The sequence below is a fragment of the Ceratina calcarata genome, unplaced genomic scaffold (genome assembly GCF_001652005.2).
Source record: "Ceratina calcarata isolate Rehan_Ccalc_2016 unplaced genomic scaffold, ASM165200v1 scaffold107, whole genome shotgun sequence".
Lineage (NCBI taxonomy): Eukaryota > Metazoa > Arthropoda > Insecta > Hymenoptera > Apidae > Ceratina > Ceratina calcarata.
Genome location: NW_017131600.1, coordinates 329,679 through 345,884, shown reverse-complemented (window position 1 = coordinate 345,884; position 16,206 = coordinate 329,679). Strand labels below are relative to the sequence as shown.

The following is a 16,206-nucleotide window of genomic DNA, read 5'->3' as shown; positions in this document are numbered from 1 at the left end:
TCCATGCGCGGTCCGCTGCTAATCTCTCTACCTCTAACCATGTAAATTTTTTTCATATATCGTTTGCGTCGTGCTCGAATCATGAGAAGAGACTTTGAAATCGGAACTACTTTCGAAATACATTAAAACAGGCGAATAAGGATTATACTTGTGTACATTGAAAATTTTGTAACAGATGTAATTCAGGTAGACTTTCACAGGACAAAGACGTGCTACAAATATGGTATTGGCATTGTGCCATATACGTCTACTGGCGTTACAAAAAGACAAAACGACGACGCAAGAATGTATGGTGGCTGATTATGAAAAGTTGTCGGGTTTAGGAGTAGACGTTTGGATGGATTGAAGGGGTTCTTTGTTTAGTTGGTCGGTGAGACAGTTGATGTATTCCTTTGGACGTTTCGGACGGTAACTATTATTGTCGTGTCTCCTTGGATGCCAGCCGCGCCTTTTGTGCAGCGGTATCTCGATATTCGTGGTCAGTCGGTTCGCCTGCCTCGTTACGCCGATCAGCGAACGAGACTTTTGTTATTGTAATAGCCAATGCACGGATGTTTAGGAGTGCGCATTGTGTAAGCATCGATGATAATGCGATTTGAATGCGTAAGGTTTGTTGATAATGAAGTTGCTTTCAATCTGTAGATGAAGGATACCCTTTGTTCGTTCTCCCATAAAGGAGGTGGGTGACCGACGATCATAAAAATTATTGAGACAAAACTATTGTCGGTTAAATGAAGACATCGGATGATTGAATTTTTAAGTAAAGTCATATCTATTCTAGATTCGATAATAAAAAATCATTTGTTTGCATGCTTCCTCGATGGACGCGCAAAAAACCTCGGGTTCACGTGCGTACTGCTATTGTTAAATTAAGTTTCAGGTTTAGCTTATTAAAGAAAAATTTACTTCGTCTCGAGTGATAAAAAAGTATTGATGAGACGAGATCGTGAGCCAAACGAGCTTATGTCATAAGAAATAAAACAAGTATCAGCATTGTATAAAAATTTTTTTTACAGTTCACAATGAAATTCTATTTAATCCTGTTTCATTTTGAATAAATAATAATTCATTAAAAGCTGTGATAAAAATGTTGTTGTTCACAGTACGAAACAGATGAATTGTTAAATATACGTATTCCAAGATCAACAAACAAACGTATTTTAATTGAAATCTACATGCATTGCCCATTCAAGGAAGATATTGTTTCTCGAATAATCAGAGCGACAACAATGTGCTCGTTTCCTCTCTAATTAAGCGAAACGCGAATAACGATCGGGCGATAAACGGCTATATAACCGGCGCTCCGAAGGCGTCAATTAAATCCGCGAAGAAAGAGAGAAACAGAGGAGAAGAAACATCACGGTACGACGCGGCCTGTGTACGCTTCGTATTACGTAAAAATCGTTTTTACGACGTTCGATACGGGAGCGTTTTGAACTCGGGTTTCATCATTGGAAACGCATGCATTCAAGTAGCGCGTCTACGCAAACGAACACGCGATCTTATCACGCGATTTGGTGGAACATTTGTAAACGCGTAACCGCTGTACTATTCGATTCTCGTTGTTTGCCTGCCGGCGCACGGCGCGACGCCTGTTACCGATTCATTCACAGACACGAAATTATTAATTAAACCGTCCAACAAAATCGAACTCTCCCTGCGTTGCTGTCGATCAGAGTTAACTCGATTTGCGATACGAAAACGAGGAGGAACGAAAAATGAACTCGAGTTTTAGTTTAAATGTGGGGTGATTTGGTTACCCATAAACGAAGTTTAAAGCGTTTTTTCATCAATACTTAAAGAGACTGCTTAATCATAATGAAATTAAATCGAGATGTAGATTGAAATCATTATTACATCAAAGTGTTAATTAATTTGTTTGCGTGCTCAAGATAAATATCAGATCATTAATAAATTTCAGAATCCATAATATGACGTCTTATATCATTCATATTGCTGAATTGAAAAATGCAACAAACCGTTGATAGTGATGTGATTAATCAATCGTGCGCGTACTGAGAAGCAACCAGTGACTCGTCCTCGCACAGGCGAATTGTACTTATTCCCCGAATTTTGCCGTGTGCGTTTCTGCTTTCGAAAACAATTCAAGCGAATGCAACGCTGATTTGTGAATAGACAAGAGAAATTTCTTACGTAACAATTGGAATATGTAATAATAACTGCGGCTATTCAAAATAGGTTTTAGACAATGTTACACATATTGTAAGATTAAATTCTGAGGATTAGATAGTAACGTGGGCGTTAATAAACGAAATGTCAAGAAAATAATTTTATTCGATGTTGTCGCCAATTGTAAGACGACTACAGAAAGAGTGTCTGGCAGAACGCCCTATTGTTAGTCCTAGGACCGTCTGCATGGCCTCTTGAACTATTGTTTATGGCATTTTGGGCCCAGGTCTGTTTACCCTTAAAAAGGTCTGCACCGATGGGGTGTAGTCGTTCCCCTAAAAAACTTTGTGTCTTCTAATTTTCTTACAATATTACTTCACTCTCAAAATGATTTATCCATCCATTTTACTCGAAAAACTATGCCATTGTTAATAAGAACGATGCTTACAAACTCTGAATTCTTTCTCTTTGATATTAATCTAGCAAGCTGCGCGGAGGCATCGATATGCGGGAGCACGAAGGAATCGGTCGAAGAGAGAAGAAACGGCGTAGAATTCAACAAAAGTCACGGAAACCGACGATGCGGCACAGCGTGGCGTGGCGTGAAGGGCGAAAACAAGAAGAGACAGAGAGTCTTCTGATCCAGTGTGTTCAAGAAGTGGGGCCATGTGTTCAGTGTCAAGTTGCCTCGAATCTTGGCTCGGTCCTCTGCTTCGTCCTGCTTTGCATGGCCTTTCCATGCCCCAAACGCGCACCAACCAGCAGCATGATTGTAATCCTTAAGTATGTAATTTTTGGTAACAAATACATTTCTAACGAAAAATTAGCTAAGAAATGTTCTATTTTCTCTGATATTCCGAAATCTATATTTCCAACGATCACCTAACTATTACATATGTCAAAAGTCGTGCGCTTAAAGGTCAAACAAACACGTATGTATGGCGTGGGCGAACTTATTAGGTACGCTAGCAATGATTCAAAAATTGAATTAGGTTACGCCGCGAGGCGAAGACCGCGCAGTGCATGCCTCTCGAGCGTAAATATACAAAAACAATCGAACGGAAATACTTAACGTGAAACGATGCCACATGCAGGCCGCAGAGGAGGATGTCGGTACCGATGGCTGTTGGTGGAACGACAAGGGGCAACGGGGAGGAAAATTTTAAGCACTGCGAGAAGGAGAGGATCGATGGGAACAAAGCGAGCAGCATCTGGAACGCGTTAGTGTTCTCCGGGTTCAGCCGCCCCCGTCTTTTTGGGCGTCGCGCACACACGCGTACAGAGCCAGAGAGAAGGGCAGAGAAGAACGAAAATCCGTCGCGGCCGCCAAAAGGCCACATGCGTGTGCTAGGTACTCGAATCAAAGAACGCGTCTTTTTATCTTTTCACAGTGGGTATATATTTGGATACTGGTCGAAGAACACGTAACTGATCTAAAAACTGAAAGTATGATGATATTGGTATTCATATCTGTTGCGTGTACTTGTTGAGGAAGATAACTCGAAATAGATTTGTTTCCGAATTAAAGAATAATTGGAGGGAAGGCTTTTATTTTTGACAAGGATTTTCATAATAAATAGTTGCCTCTAAAGAGACCAATCGAATAGACTGTGTGGTACGGGGTTACAAAAGGCCCTCTATTTTACTTAGGAGCCCTCAAGGATCTCTTGGCTTAAGTACTCTTGTCCTTGCCAAGAATTTAGATGGAGACAGTGGTTTTTGGAGCCACTATAATTTACCATATTAAGACTGGAGTTTCCTGTTTCTTTCTTACGTTAAATTACAATGAACCTTTCAAGCAATAGCTGTATTTGACATAAATGTCCTCTTGATGTATTTTTCTCATTCTTTTCAGAGTTGCAAGAGAAATTTTCTTTTTCTTATTAATTCCAAACCTGTAATGCTTAAAAAAAAGCTATTCTATTCATCGTTAAAAAAATATATACATGATATCGACAGCCCATCCTTCGTATATGTACTAATAATGCAGTTAAGCAGAAATCTTTAAACCTGAGGTCTACGAATGATTTGTTCACGAGGGGAGGGCTGCGACAGTAAAAAAGCTACATCTTAGATGTCTTTTGGTAAAACAGGCCGCGATAAATGATATTTACACGGTGCTTTCACCGCTCACATTTGGTAGTCGGTAGTCACTACGTATTCCCCGCTGGCTGAAAAGTGACATCTGTTTTCCCTACTGCAGTACATTATTTCGCTTATTTTTAAACCTAACCCGTTGTTTCGCATTACAACCAGTCCAGTGTGTCGTAACTCCGAGACACTTAGCCATTTAATTGACCAACATGATCATACGTTAAGAAAGAGGTATTAACTACGTGCAATTTATCATTTTATCCTGTGCGTTTATTATTTTCAGCGTCCTGGTACCATACAAGAAAACGATAAATACATGTATTAAGAAACTTTCATGCATTCAGCGTACATTGTTGACTAATGTCTCATGATTGACTGTTACTACTGAAATTGTATCAGCAGCGCGAAAGCTTTGGAGCCGGTTCGTTTAATAAATACCTTAAGTCAGTATCGAGTTGTGGCAATGCAAGGGTACTTACATATGTACAGTGAAATTTATATCGGGATCACATTGCAAGTATTCGTAGAATATGATCGATCGTATAAAATAGAAATATCCTAACTACATTCTCTATTAGTTACGAAAATCGATTCTAGACGAAGCGATACTCCATCGCGTGCGGATGAATAATCAATCTCGTTGGAAAGGCTTCGAAACTTATTAAGCCAATAAATCCAAAGCAATAGAGTACTCTGACAGCGCAATATGACACTCGAGTATCGGCAGATTATAATTTGGTCCCTTTAAAATGAAACAGATATTCTCGAACGAGGAATTATTAATAGCTGCATAGATTAGTCAAATCTTCGTAGTCTGTGCTCCAGTAGAAATAATATCATAAGATTGCCAGCATGTAGTCAGTTTAGAAAAGACTGCTTCTCCGCACCTCCATTAATCGTAGCTACTTACATATTTTAGCCTGTATGTGGAATATTTTCAAATATCAGCACATGTAAAACCGACTACTTTCCTTATCTCACAATTTTTTTATTTTTTAAGTCGGAAAGCTTTCGGTTCCACTACTTTTGACGCGTATCTGTCGGCAGTTAAAGGTCTCGTCGCGCGGCTAATTAGCTCCGAAAACAACGCCGAACTTCCAAAGAGGAACGAGACAGGCGAGGAACGGTTTGTGCTCCAATTACTACGTTCCCGTGAGATTGATAGATACGCCACGATCGTTTTTTGCCACGACCTCAAAAGGAAAAAGAAGAGGAAGGGAATTTCTAGTCTGCAATCATCCGCCGATGCAATGTCGTGAGCAGTTAACGGGTAAAAGTTTTTGTTATTACGATATGTTTATGTAAGTCTCACGCAAAATTGTTTAAAATTAAAAAAGTATTAAAATTCTTTTCAAACTGTTCTTTTAACATCTGCTTAAATTGTATAATTTAATCTCTTAAATTATATATAAATAAATATTATTAATTTCCAGCTTCCTTTGATATATTATATTTGATAGTATTTTATATAACAGCGGTACAAGATTAATATATTGCTATGTTTAATTTTTCCTAAACATTCGCGTAAATCTTGCTAGATTTTTCAATGCTAACAATGAGAGCAAATACATAATTCCAAATACGCAATCATCAATTTATACCAATTAATAATGTGAAGCAGGTGACGTCGTTAGAGGAGACCCACTGTAAGTGAATCGAAGCAGACCGTTGTCAAGCCGATGTATCATCGCACGACAGTGTTACAATGCTTTTGATCCGCGCTTTTGATAATGCTTGTGTAGAGGGACAATCGTGCATGGGAGCGCGGGATTGTCATCGAGAAATCTTACGATCTTTTCTCCGAAGGTAATGAGGTAAGAGGCCGATTACTCTATAATCGGCGCGCTCGTTGTGCACGACCGGGACAATATGTATGCTAGACCTAACAAAGAAATAGAACGGAGTTCATCGGTGTGAAGTAGTGATACAGCATGCCTTAGATCTCTGGTAATAGCACGGTCCGAATGTACTCATTGACCTGTTGTGATACCGAGATGTGTATTTAAAGTTATTAATAAAATGTTAAAATCAGTTTTCTGAAGAAAATAATAGATAAATGTACGGAGATAAGTCAATCTCTACGATTTGATGAATAATTTCTTAATATGTTACTGGAGGAGTGATTCTGAACAACCTTTATCTATACCAGAATTTGCGGACGATAATGATTTCTGAGATATTCATAAAAAGATATTGATATTAACTATAAAAATTTTAATATTTGTTCAGAATCGCGAGCTGAACATATCCGAAAAATTATTGAACTCGGAGAGATTGACTTTATCTATCCATTTTTACCAAATAAGTTATGTACATGGTTGAAAGAAAGTTTTAATTTACTGAGGTGAAATTAAACAGATAATTAAGATAATAATTTGACAGTTATTAACTGGCATTTAATAATTGAAAGACAAAGGAATAAGTAATAAATTTTCTTTCGGTAAGAAATAATTGTTTCACGTTCTCGTGACTGTCATCGCGCGGGACGTATGTGCTCTATCATTTATGCGTTAGATAGTGGTTATGCAATGATTGGTGCGTTCTTTTCAACTAATATTCTACGGTTCGGTCACGTTATCTCACTCTTTTTCGCCATTCATTCACCGATACACGCAGAATCGGACCGCGCTTGCGTGTTTTAACAAGTTCGCACGCTTTGCCCGTCTTTCGGTGACGCAATCAACCAAAATCCATTGTCGAGCTGTGACACGTCTCCTGAATTTAAGACAGTGCATATACCGGGTGTCGCTCGTAATTATAAAACTGTCTGCGTATTTCACGTTGAATCGTGTCATGAATCTTTTTATAGTTTTTCCTAAATCTTGATCTCCCCAGATGAATTCATTGGAACGAAAATCGTTAATGCATCGATAATGTCTTGTAATTTCGATAAGCTTCATATTAGAGAATTGAGTACATTGAAATTCGAAGATATTAAGATTCGTCATGATTCATACATACATATTTACATATGTAGCTATACATTTATCTGCAAAATGAGATTCATTATTTTAATTTATGAAATGATTTCACATGTATTATCCGTAATAAGTAACATGTCGATGGAAGAAATTTTGTTGCATAACATTGTTCAACAGATATAACCAACTTTATCTTCAGACTTCACATTATTCCTCTTGATTCTGGAATTTCTTTCCAAATATATATATTTTCAACACTCATCATGGAATTTTTTTTAATTGCTATATGTTATCTGCTAATATCTGCTACATTTCTAAATCGCACACTGATACTTACGATATAATAAATTTAATAATGAAGGACAGACTGTGTTAGTTAATTTGTATCTAGATATTCTAAATTCCTTATTTGTCTTTATGTCGTAACTTGCGTATAATGGTAGCAAAGTTTATCCGAAAATTAAAAAGAATTGACACCTCCCACTTCACCTCCTTAGAACTACAATTTTTTTTTAAAAGCTTTAGCATGACTTATTTAATTCGTGCAATATTATCTAAGAGAAACGTTAAATAATGCCAGTATAATACTATGTAATTGTCCGGAACGATTAGGTTACACCTTTTATAAAGCATTATCAAGGAGTTCGCACGCGATATTTTGAAATAAAACGATAATAACGGGTATTTTTGCGTCGAAAGAGCCGGGAGATCGGCATGAAATGACGATAATCTTATTACGAAGTTTCGTCGCAAGTACATACGTATACGCGCTCCGAAATCGAAACGACACGACCATCAACGTTATGACGCTGCGCGATCAATTAAAAGGTTTCTGGCTTTACGTTTGTTGCCACCAAATTACATATTCATCGGTTCGGTGACTCGTTTATCTGCTGTTCTACACACAGATAGTAGTATCTCGTTTCTGGTTATTGATCAGGAGGTGCACAATATACAGCGAGAGAGGAGAACCTGGGTTGGACTTCGACAATCCATGCAACGTGGGCATTTATTACCGGGCACGAGTGCTGCGCGCGCCGGACAGATCGCAGAAATGTAAAGCCTGTCGATGAATATGGATGGAAATATAGAAACGTTTCGATAACAAAGTCTGCCTCTGTGTATTCATTTGATCTCTTCCATTTGCGTTTTTTCCCCGCCTTTTTACACCGCTAAACGACGCGGAAAAAAATGCAGAAACGGGCGTTACGTAAAGAACCATATTCCTCCATTCTTTCTGAGCTTTTCCGCATTGTTTCTTTTATTTTCCGTTGTCCATTCAGTTTTTGCGGTTACAACAAATACAGAGGCCAAATAAATATGCGTCGCGCAGTACCCTTGCACGTTTGAATCAGCTTTACGATCGAACCATAAAAAGAATCTCGATCTTTCATTTAAGATTTCGTTTTATTATCTACATGTCTTAGTTCCAATTCTCGCCGACTGATTTAATGGACACAACAGGAAGTAAAATATTGACCCAATTCAGAAATCATTTATCCGAGTCTGTTCAAACGTCTAACACAAAAGCTTTCAACCTATTAATAAATCAATACCTTGCGAGCCTTTTGTAAAAGATAAAATCGGACGTCGTGGAATACAATGAGTAGTTGAAAGAAGAAAATAAAACCTGAAAGCATATTATTTTACAGAATCAGGGAAATAAGGCTTCCTATAATATTTATTGAATTAATTTCACTTTCTAATAATTTACTCCCTATGAGAAGACTGTATCTAATGGGTACTCTAACAAAATTAAAGCGCTAACTTTGGCTTACGAAAGATTGATCTACCCAATTACGCAACGCACACAATGCAGTTGGACTCGGCGCCATGCGTTCGCTCTTAATTATCGCACTACTCAAGACCTTATCCGGTATTTTTGGCGTGAATCGTGGAGTACATTCAGGAACGCGAACCCTATTGACTATATCTTGAACAGGTTAGCGGAGTTTATTGTTAGCACAGAAACCAGGGTAATTCATTAATAAGACGTTCCAATGTGATCGATAGAATTAAGCAGCAGAGCGAGACTTAGTGTTAACGAATGCTCGAAGCAACGGAATTTAGCTCTCTCTTGACTAGGAATTTAACTCTCTCCGGTGAGAACTGATAGAATTACCAAATTAATACCTTGGAACTATTTCATTTTTATTATGAAAAGTGGAAATTTATTTTACATGTTTCATTAATTTAATGTTGGCTCAAACTATAATACTTATGTCGGATTGATTGCGTCGCAGGTTTATTCCGTACTTAATTTCCAGCATTCACTGGTTACCTTCTAAAGTTTATCCAGCGTTTAAAAGACTCTCCTGTGTTTTTCTACCTCTGTGTATCGCGATTTGATCACGTAAATTTTCTCGGCGTGTCTAACTCACGGTGCTACCGTTTAATAACGGAAATCTCGCCACAGAATAGCGATTATTGTTGCACGGCTGTTCGAGAAGCACAAAGAGTTAACGACAGAAGCGATAATTCCACGGTGCGTTTGCGAATCGTCTAGCAACCCGTTCCGCAAGTCTCTATTTCGGGGTCCGTTGTCGGGGACGTCGCAACTTCCTTGCTCTGCGGTTCTCTATGTTGTATGCATGTCGGACGACGAACACTCTTCGGCAATTTCTATTCTGATATTGTTGCTAGCTACTGTCTGACAGATCTGCAGCCTGATTCGCAGAATTCGTCCGTTCTAAACTCAACCGCGGGCATTGTGCTCCCCGAAACAATGTACTTAATGTTGGCAGCCTCGCTTTATTTCGGTAATTAGCTTAACTGACTTCGTGACGCTCTGACACGGAACTTTTTTCGTGATCATGCTGCTGCCTCCTAATTCTTTGCGCAATTTTTAGATATTTAGATAGATGAAATGTTGACAACGTTTACGTGTCTATCTCATGGTTTGCTATCTATTTAGAGAACTAAATAGAGTATAGTAAAGATCCCACTTTTTCTTCACGCGACAATTTCTACTCATTGGCTTTTTTTCTATCATTTTATATGTAATCATAAGGCAGTGAGGGGAATTTGGTCATTTACTATTCAAACTAATAATTAATGCTTGGTCCTATCTACAAACTATCTGAGACAGAAGACTGATATGTAACTACTGTCTTGAATACTTTGAGAAAGAAATATCGATACGAATATTAAGTAAGGATGCGATAAGAAACTTATTTCTGTCTTCCTCATTCTAGTTTAGCTACGTATCATTCATGCAATGTGATGCCTTCGACATCGGAAGTAATTTGAATACTTCACGTTTGTAAGCTACTTTCAATCTCGAGTATCAAAATATACCTGCACTGGAACCACTAATTGAAAATCGAAAGGAATCTTTCTGTAAATCAACCACTGCTCGATAATTAGAAACGAGTGATTTGTTTCATAGAAATCCATCACTTTTCAATTACGCGCGACTGCACTATACGTCGCACTGATAAAACCACTTTGTAGTCTTCGTTCTGCCATACAAAAAGATCATTCTCCCCCAGGATGCAGGATAATCTAGTCCAGTCACGTCCCACGCGACAGACAATCCTGTTTCCCAGAAACCGATTCTCAACCCTGAATCAAAGGACGACAAGCTCTATAGCGACCCAAAATAAGCTCCTTATTTTGCAATTAGGTGAATAGAACTGGCAACATTTTGAATTGAATTCTACATCTCCGATATGATTCTGCCCACAGTTACATGTTAAATACCTTTTATGATAACTAACAGATGAAATTCAGAATTAAGTGCTGAATGATTTAAATTTGTAACAAATATGATTGAACTGGACTTGAATTCTCGCAGTCAATCTACTATGACTAATACAGGCGTTAAGCAGTTGGGCAAGCCGGAAGGACGAATCCCTTTAGGATTGTCAAGAGGGTCGAAATGCAGCACGCAGGGCACGAAAACAGCCAGGAAAGAGGCCGTAGTAAATGGAAACTCGTCGAAGAGGGTAGCGACGAAGGGGAAACGAGGGAAACAGGCACAAGGGAGGGTCACTGGGTCAGATGCTGGTTGCATGCTTGCTTTCTTTCTCTGCCACCCTTCTTCGGTTTCCCGTTCCTCCTCCCTCTTTCCCATTCGATCTGTCACTCTCTCTGCCGATCTCCTTCTCCTTCGTCGGGAACACATGGCCCTGCGTGTGCACACGGCTGTCTGGCGGCAGCGGAACACACGTAGATCACGCATACACGCGCGCACAGCGCTGACGTTATCGTTCGCGTGTTGCACAGATTACGCTAACCGGCGTGCTCTCTACGAGTAACATAACGGCGATGTTTTCATCCCGAAATCGTGCACCAAAACTCATGGTTTACGCACTGTGTATCAATATGAAAATTCGAGTAACAGAATGCAGAGAATTATAAGTACGTATTAGATTTCGTGTATCGCAGCATTTAAAATTGCTTCGAGGCGAAATGAATGCAGTCGACGATAAAAGGGATCGCACGTACGACGCCGGTCTACCGGTATCGTTCTCCCAACGCGGTCACGTGCTCGTGCGTCTCACTCACCTGCCAAGCGTGCTCATATCATCTTGCTCGCGTGCTGGTAGACTCGACTACCGCGTACTACCTTCGACGTCGTCTTCGTGGCACTTGTCACGTAATTAAAAAATATATACTATTACACCCCCGCACAGAACCGGCACTTGAACCAACTATCCGAGGCTTCAGGGACGAACGTCGTCGCCGGTTCGCCGCGAGTCGACTGATCAGACTTGAACGGAGCACTCAAACCGGGTAGCAAGAGCGGCAGGAAAATATCCGAATGGTAATTCACTCGCAGAATGAATTCGCGTGGATCGCGGAACTTGAAACTTCATGTGGATCGTATTCGCCACCGGCTGGTCCCGCACACCAATTACGTCATGGTTCCGTTGCGACGTGATCTATTCCTCACTCACAGGAAGAACGGGGAAGATCGATGTAGCCGAGGTAGCGCGCGCGCGCGCGCATCTACGCACGCACGAGAGGAGATCCAGTTGATCCGCGCGTGGCCCCGATCTCCTGCGAAGGGATCATCAGAGGAAGCTGCGACAATGGTTTCACGCGGATCGGGACGAATTTAGAATTGTACGATCGACACCGGCGCCCCGTTTTCACCGACACTGTTATCGCGTAACCACGGTTGGAACCGCGCGAGAACGCACCGCACTGGAGCGCGTTGACGAGGACGACGGTGACCAGTAGCGAGCAGTAGGCCGCGGGAAGCTCGCGATCGGTAGCCGAGCGAGCGAGAGAGCGAGAGAGGAAGAAACGGAACGAAAGAGTCAGTGGTGGAAGAAGAAGAACCCCCCCTCGAGCAGCAGGCATACAATAGGAATAATCACCGCGTCTCGGGAGCGTCGGCTGACTGACTGAAGCCCCCGAGGTCCGAACGGGATGAGATTCGGAGGCGCTGCCTGGCGGCGGTGGCCGGCGCGGCGCGCCGCGCCACTCCGCGCCGCTTCGGCGCCCGCGCTGCGCCACTCACGCTCCCCGCTACTGTTCTCGCGCTGTTCGTCTTTTGCTTTTGTTACTCGCCTCGTTCCCTTCTTCTCGCACTCCGTCATGATTTCCCCTTCCTCCTCGGGATTCGTGCTACTATACGCTCCTCGCTTCGCGACGCGTACGCGCCGTTGTCTCAGTCCGTCTCGTTGAATGCCCGTTAACTCGTTCCTGCTCCAGCGGCTCGTTTCCCTTCTTCGTCGCTCTAACGATCGTTCGTTTCACGTCTCGTTCTCTCGACGGTGATCGAGTTCACGTCGGTGGTGGGTTTTCCTGGTCACCACGCCCCTTTTCGGGCGTACGATCCGCCTTCCTCCTCCGACACCCACGCATACGCGCGGCGGCTCAGCCCGACACTATCAAAGCCACCACCACTGAACCGCGACCCGTTAGCATCGTCCTCGTCCGCGTCCTCGTACTCGTCCTCGTCCTCGTCTACGCCTTCGTCTCCGCTTCGGCTCCTCTGACGTGTATACATGTCCCGTAGTTGTGTCGTGGTCTTCGTTTCGCGCCACCACCCGTTGTCGTCGTGCTTCGCCGAGCATCTCTGTTCACCTGTGCACGCCCGCCCGATATCCTTTTTTCCATCCCTCGTCCCCTCCAACTGGTTGTCCTTCCGTAGGTCGCGTAACGAGATCCCACCACCCCCCGTCCGTCTTCCCGTTGGTTCCTTTCGAGGACACGAACCGTGGTTTCAGGAGTCTTGCTGTGGTAGTAGCACGGTAGATGGGCAATTCATTGTATGTTGTTTCAGACTCAAATTCTTTTTTTTCTTCTTTTCTCTCCAGACCGTCTGGGGTGTCGATCCCAACTTATACGGGGAACGAAGGGGGTAAGTGGGGAGATCGAGCGACGTGTGGCACGCGAGGACGGCCAACGTTGACAAGCGTAACGCGTGCCGAACTCACCAGGACCCTGAATAGGCTTATTTTCTGTTTTAAAAACTTCATTTCTACCGTATTGGTTCCGGTTTCTGTGCGAGGATTTAGAGTAGATAAAAGATGATTACATCCTAATTGGAAGAATAGATATACGCAGAATTCTGTGGAAGTAATGTAGTTAATATTCCAATTTCTGTTCACGATTTCTACTCGCTGGCTACTTTCCTATAATTTCACATATAATTTTAAGTCATTGAGTAGAAATTGTGAACAGAAATTGGGCCATTTAATATAGTAATAGTTTTTCGCGAATATCTCGGAAACTAAAAATCACCAAAGTTCAAGAGGACATCTTACAAATAATTACCATAAAGTTTAAAATGAAGGAAAAAGTCATTGTACAGGCTGTCCCACGGTAAGTGTCTCTCGATGTAACTGCTGAACGATAATGATACGTGATAGGGCAAAAATGTAGAGAGACTTTTGTTATCATGTGTCGTAATACGAAGTGAAACGATTACACTTGCGATCAACCGCTCATTTCGCAACAGGCTGCAGCAATGCATAATAATGCTAAAGGTGGACATTTTGTGCATGAAATATGAAACACACTGGCAAGATTATTTATTCTTGCCTTTTTTAAAAGTTATGTTCATTTTCACAACCTTCTTCCTGTACTTTCATAATATCAGAACGAAAATATGGCGTACCATTTAAGAAACACGAAGTGACCTTGGAATAACCTTGGAAAAATACACGTAATAATTCTTTTTTGTCACAGTGACGTCCCATATGGAAAATCATGATAAAATTCCCTTGCATCTTCGCCCCATCGCGTATCGTTCAGCAATTATATCAAATGGCACTTACCATGGGTAAAAATTTATGAAACCTGTTTAACGTAATAGCTGTCAAAGATACAAGAGAAATATTAATTGCACCTCTCTCCTCTAAATGAATCTGAAAAACTGTCAATTCTCGTGCTCATATATTTATATATGTGACGCAAATCCATAATTTGCAAATAGAAATCAGGTGTCCCTCGATTTCTCTGATTGGCGAATGAAAATGGATGAAGCCGGCGCGGCAATCTGCCGGCGTGGCGCTCGAATCCCGTCGGATCAGGTGCGGCGACGGCGGTGCTGCGCATTGTCTATTGTCTCGATCGGAGGCGGCGGTCGCGGTACAACCCCCGACGGCTGTATAACGGAGCCGTGGAGGTGGTGGAAGCCGACCAATAGGAACTGAGGCACACCCGCGCAAATCACAATGCTTATTGTTGTCGCCGAGTTGTCCGCCCACATCCCTGGATCGCTTCCTCTCTACCTCCGACTGGCGTCGACTCCTGCGTCTCAATCAGGTAGAAATCTCTGCAGGTACGTCGCTTCGCAGCTCTTCGGCTTTCTAGATCTGCTGCCTGTCGTATTTAACATGTTTGCCGAAGAGATATAACGATAATGAGGAAATTATTTAGTTATATCGTTGAGAATATTTTATACTTCTTTTAATTGAATCAGATGCTGTGATAAATACTCAGTTAAATTTTCGTCAAATTATTCTGCAGTTAAATGTGTATGTACTGTATTTTAATAGATTATACACAGAGACTGTACCGAAGAATCACAAAATGATAAGAATTTACATTTTCGCATATCTATCCTCGAGATTTGCAAGCCAAACCCGGGGACGGTACATGCCGCCTCAAAGAACTGACTGCGTCAGAACTGGCTGGCGAACAACCGAGTGTTCCTTGGCACTGGCTACTCGGTTATAGCCGAGCCGCGTTCGATCCCCCCGATGTTGTATTTGCCTTCGTCGCGTCAGATAGAATATCCTGTCTCGTCTCCATCGCGCGATATCGGATACACAGGAAAAGCGGTTGTGTGCCGTCGGTTCCTACGTGAAGGCCGTGGCAGGCGCACTCCCGTGCCACCCTCGCTGTTCCTACCGCGGCGAGAGGAATGGACGAGAATGGCGTCGGCGCGCATCCCTTTCATGTCCTCCGCAAAACCTATCCCCCTCTCTACTCTTGGCTGCTGCTCGTCCTCCGCACCAATGCACCCTTGACTTGCGCCCCTTACCATCCCCACCGGCCGCGCTAAACAGAACGGGCACGCACACGCGCGCGTGCTCGATACCCACGAGTCTGCATCTATACGTACTCGTACGCGAGCGTGTGCACGTACAAGGTCTGTCCACTTCGGGATGCTCCCCTTTTATCGATGGCCACAAAACGCTGCGATGCGCTTTTCCTTGGTCTGCCGCCGCAGCGTGCACCAGTCTGCCCAAAATGCGGTCCTCGAACGTTTTGCGAAGATTATTTCACCGATTCAAAACGCAGAAACGCTGCCGCACTCGAGACGCGTGTATACACGAACGGGAAGAGAGGAAAAAGAGAAGAGTCGATCACCGTGTGTGGTAGTATTTGCATTTTCACAGCGCCGAGAATGGAACCGCTGCTCCGAGAAGCTAGCAGTGGAAGGACTGGAGTTGTAGCTTAATAAATGTTAAACGATGATGGTAATTTAGTTGTTGCTCATCTTGCCAAATTAGTCCATTCGTGACGCGTAAATGTTAGAAGGAAGCATCGTTTGTTGAATTAAAAAAATGTATAAAGTAGAAATATTGAAATATTTGTACAAAAACCAGGATGGTAAGTCATGGAACTTGAAAGATATTGAGGATTTTGTAAATAT

The 16,206-nt window shown here is 42.1% G+C and overlaps 1 protein-coding gene across 3 annotated transcripts in view; it reads right to left on the bottom strand.

Moving 5' to 3' along the window:
- The window catches only part of Sox102F (transcription factor Sox102F), a 282,412-nt gene that overhangs the window by 56,633 nt on the left and 209,573 nt on the right, over window positions 1-16,206 (bottom strand). Inside the window, exon 1 of one of the 3 annotated variants that reach the window (XM_018037149.2) lies at window positions 11,655-12,513. The exons of the other annotated variants lie outside the window; for them this stretch is intronic. Within the exon in view, the coding sequence (XP_017892638.1) occupies window positions 11,655-11,671 (17 nt within the window). The 5' untranslated portion in view covers window positions 11,672-12,513. Of the gene's footprint in view, window positions 1-11,654; window positions 12,514-16,206 lie in introns of those variants that run through there. 3 annotated transcript variants of the gene reach the window in all.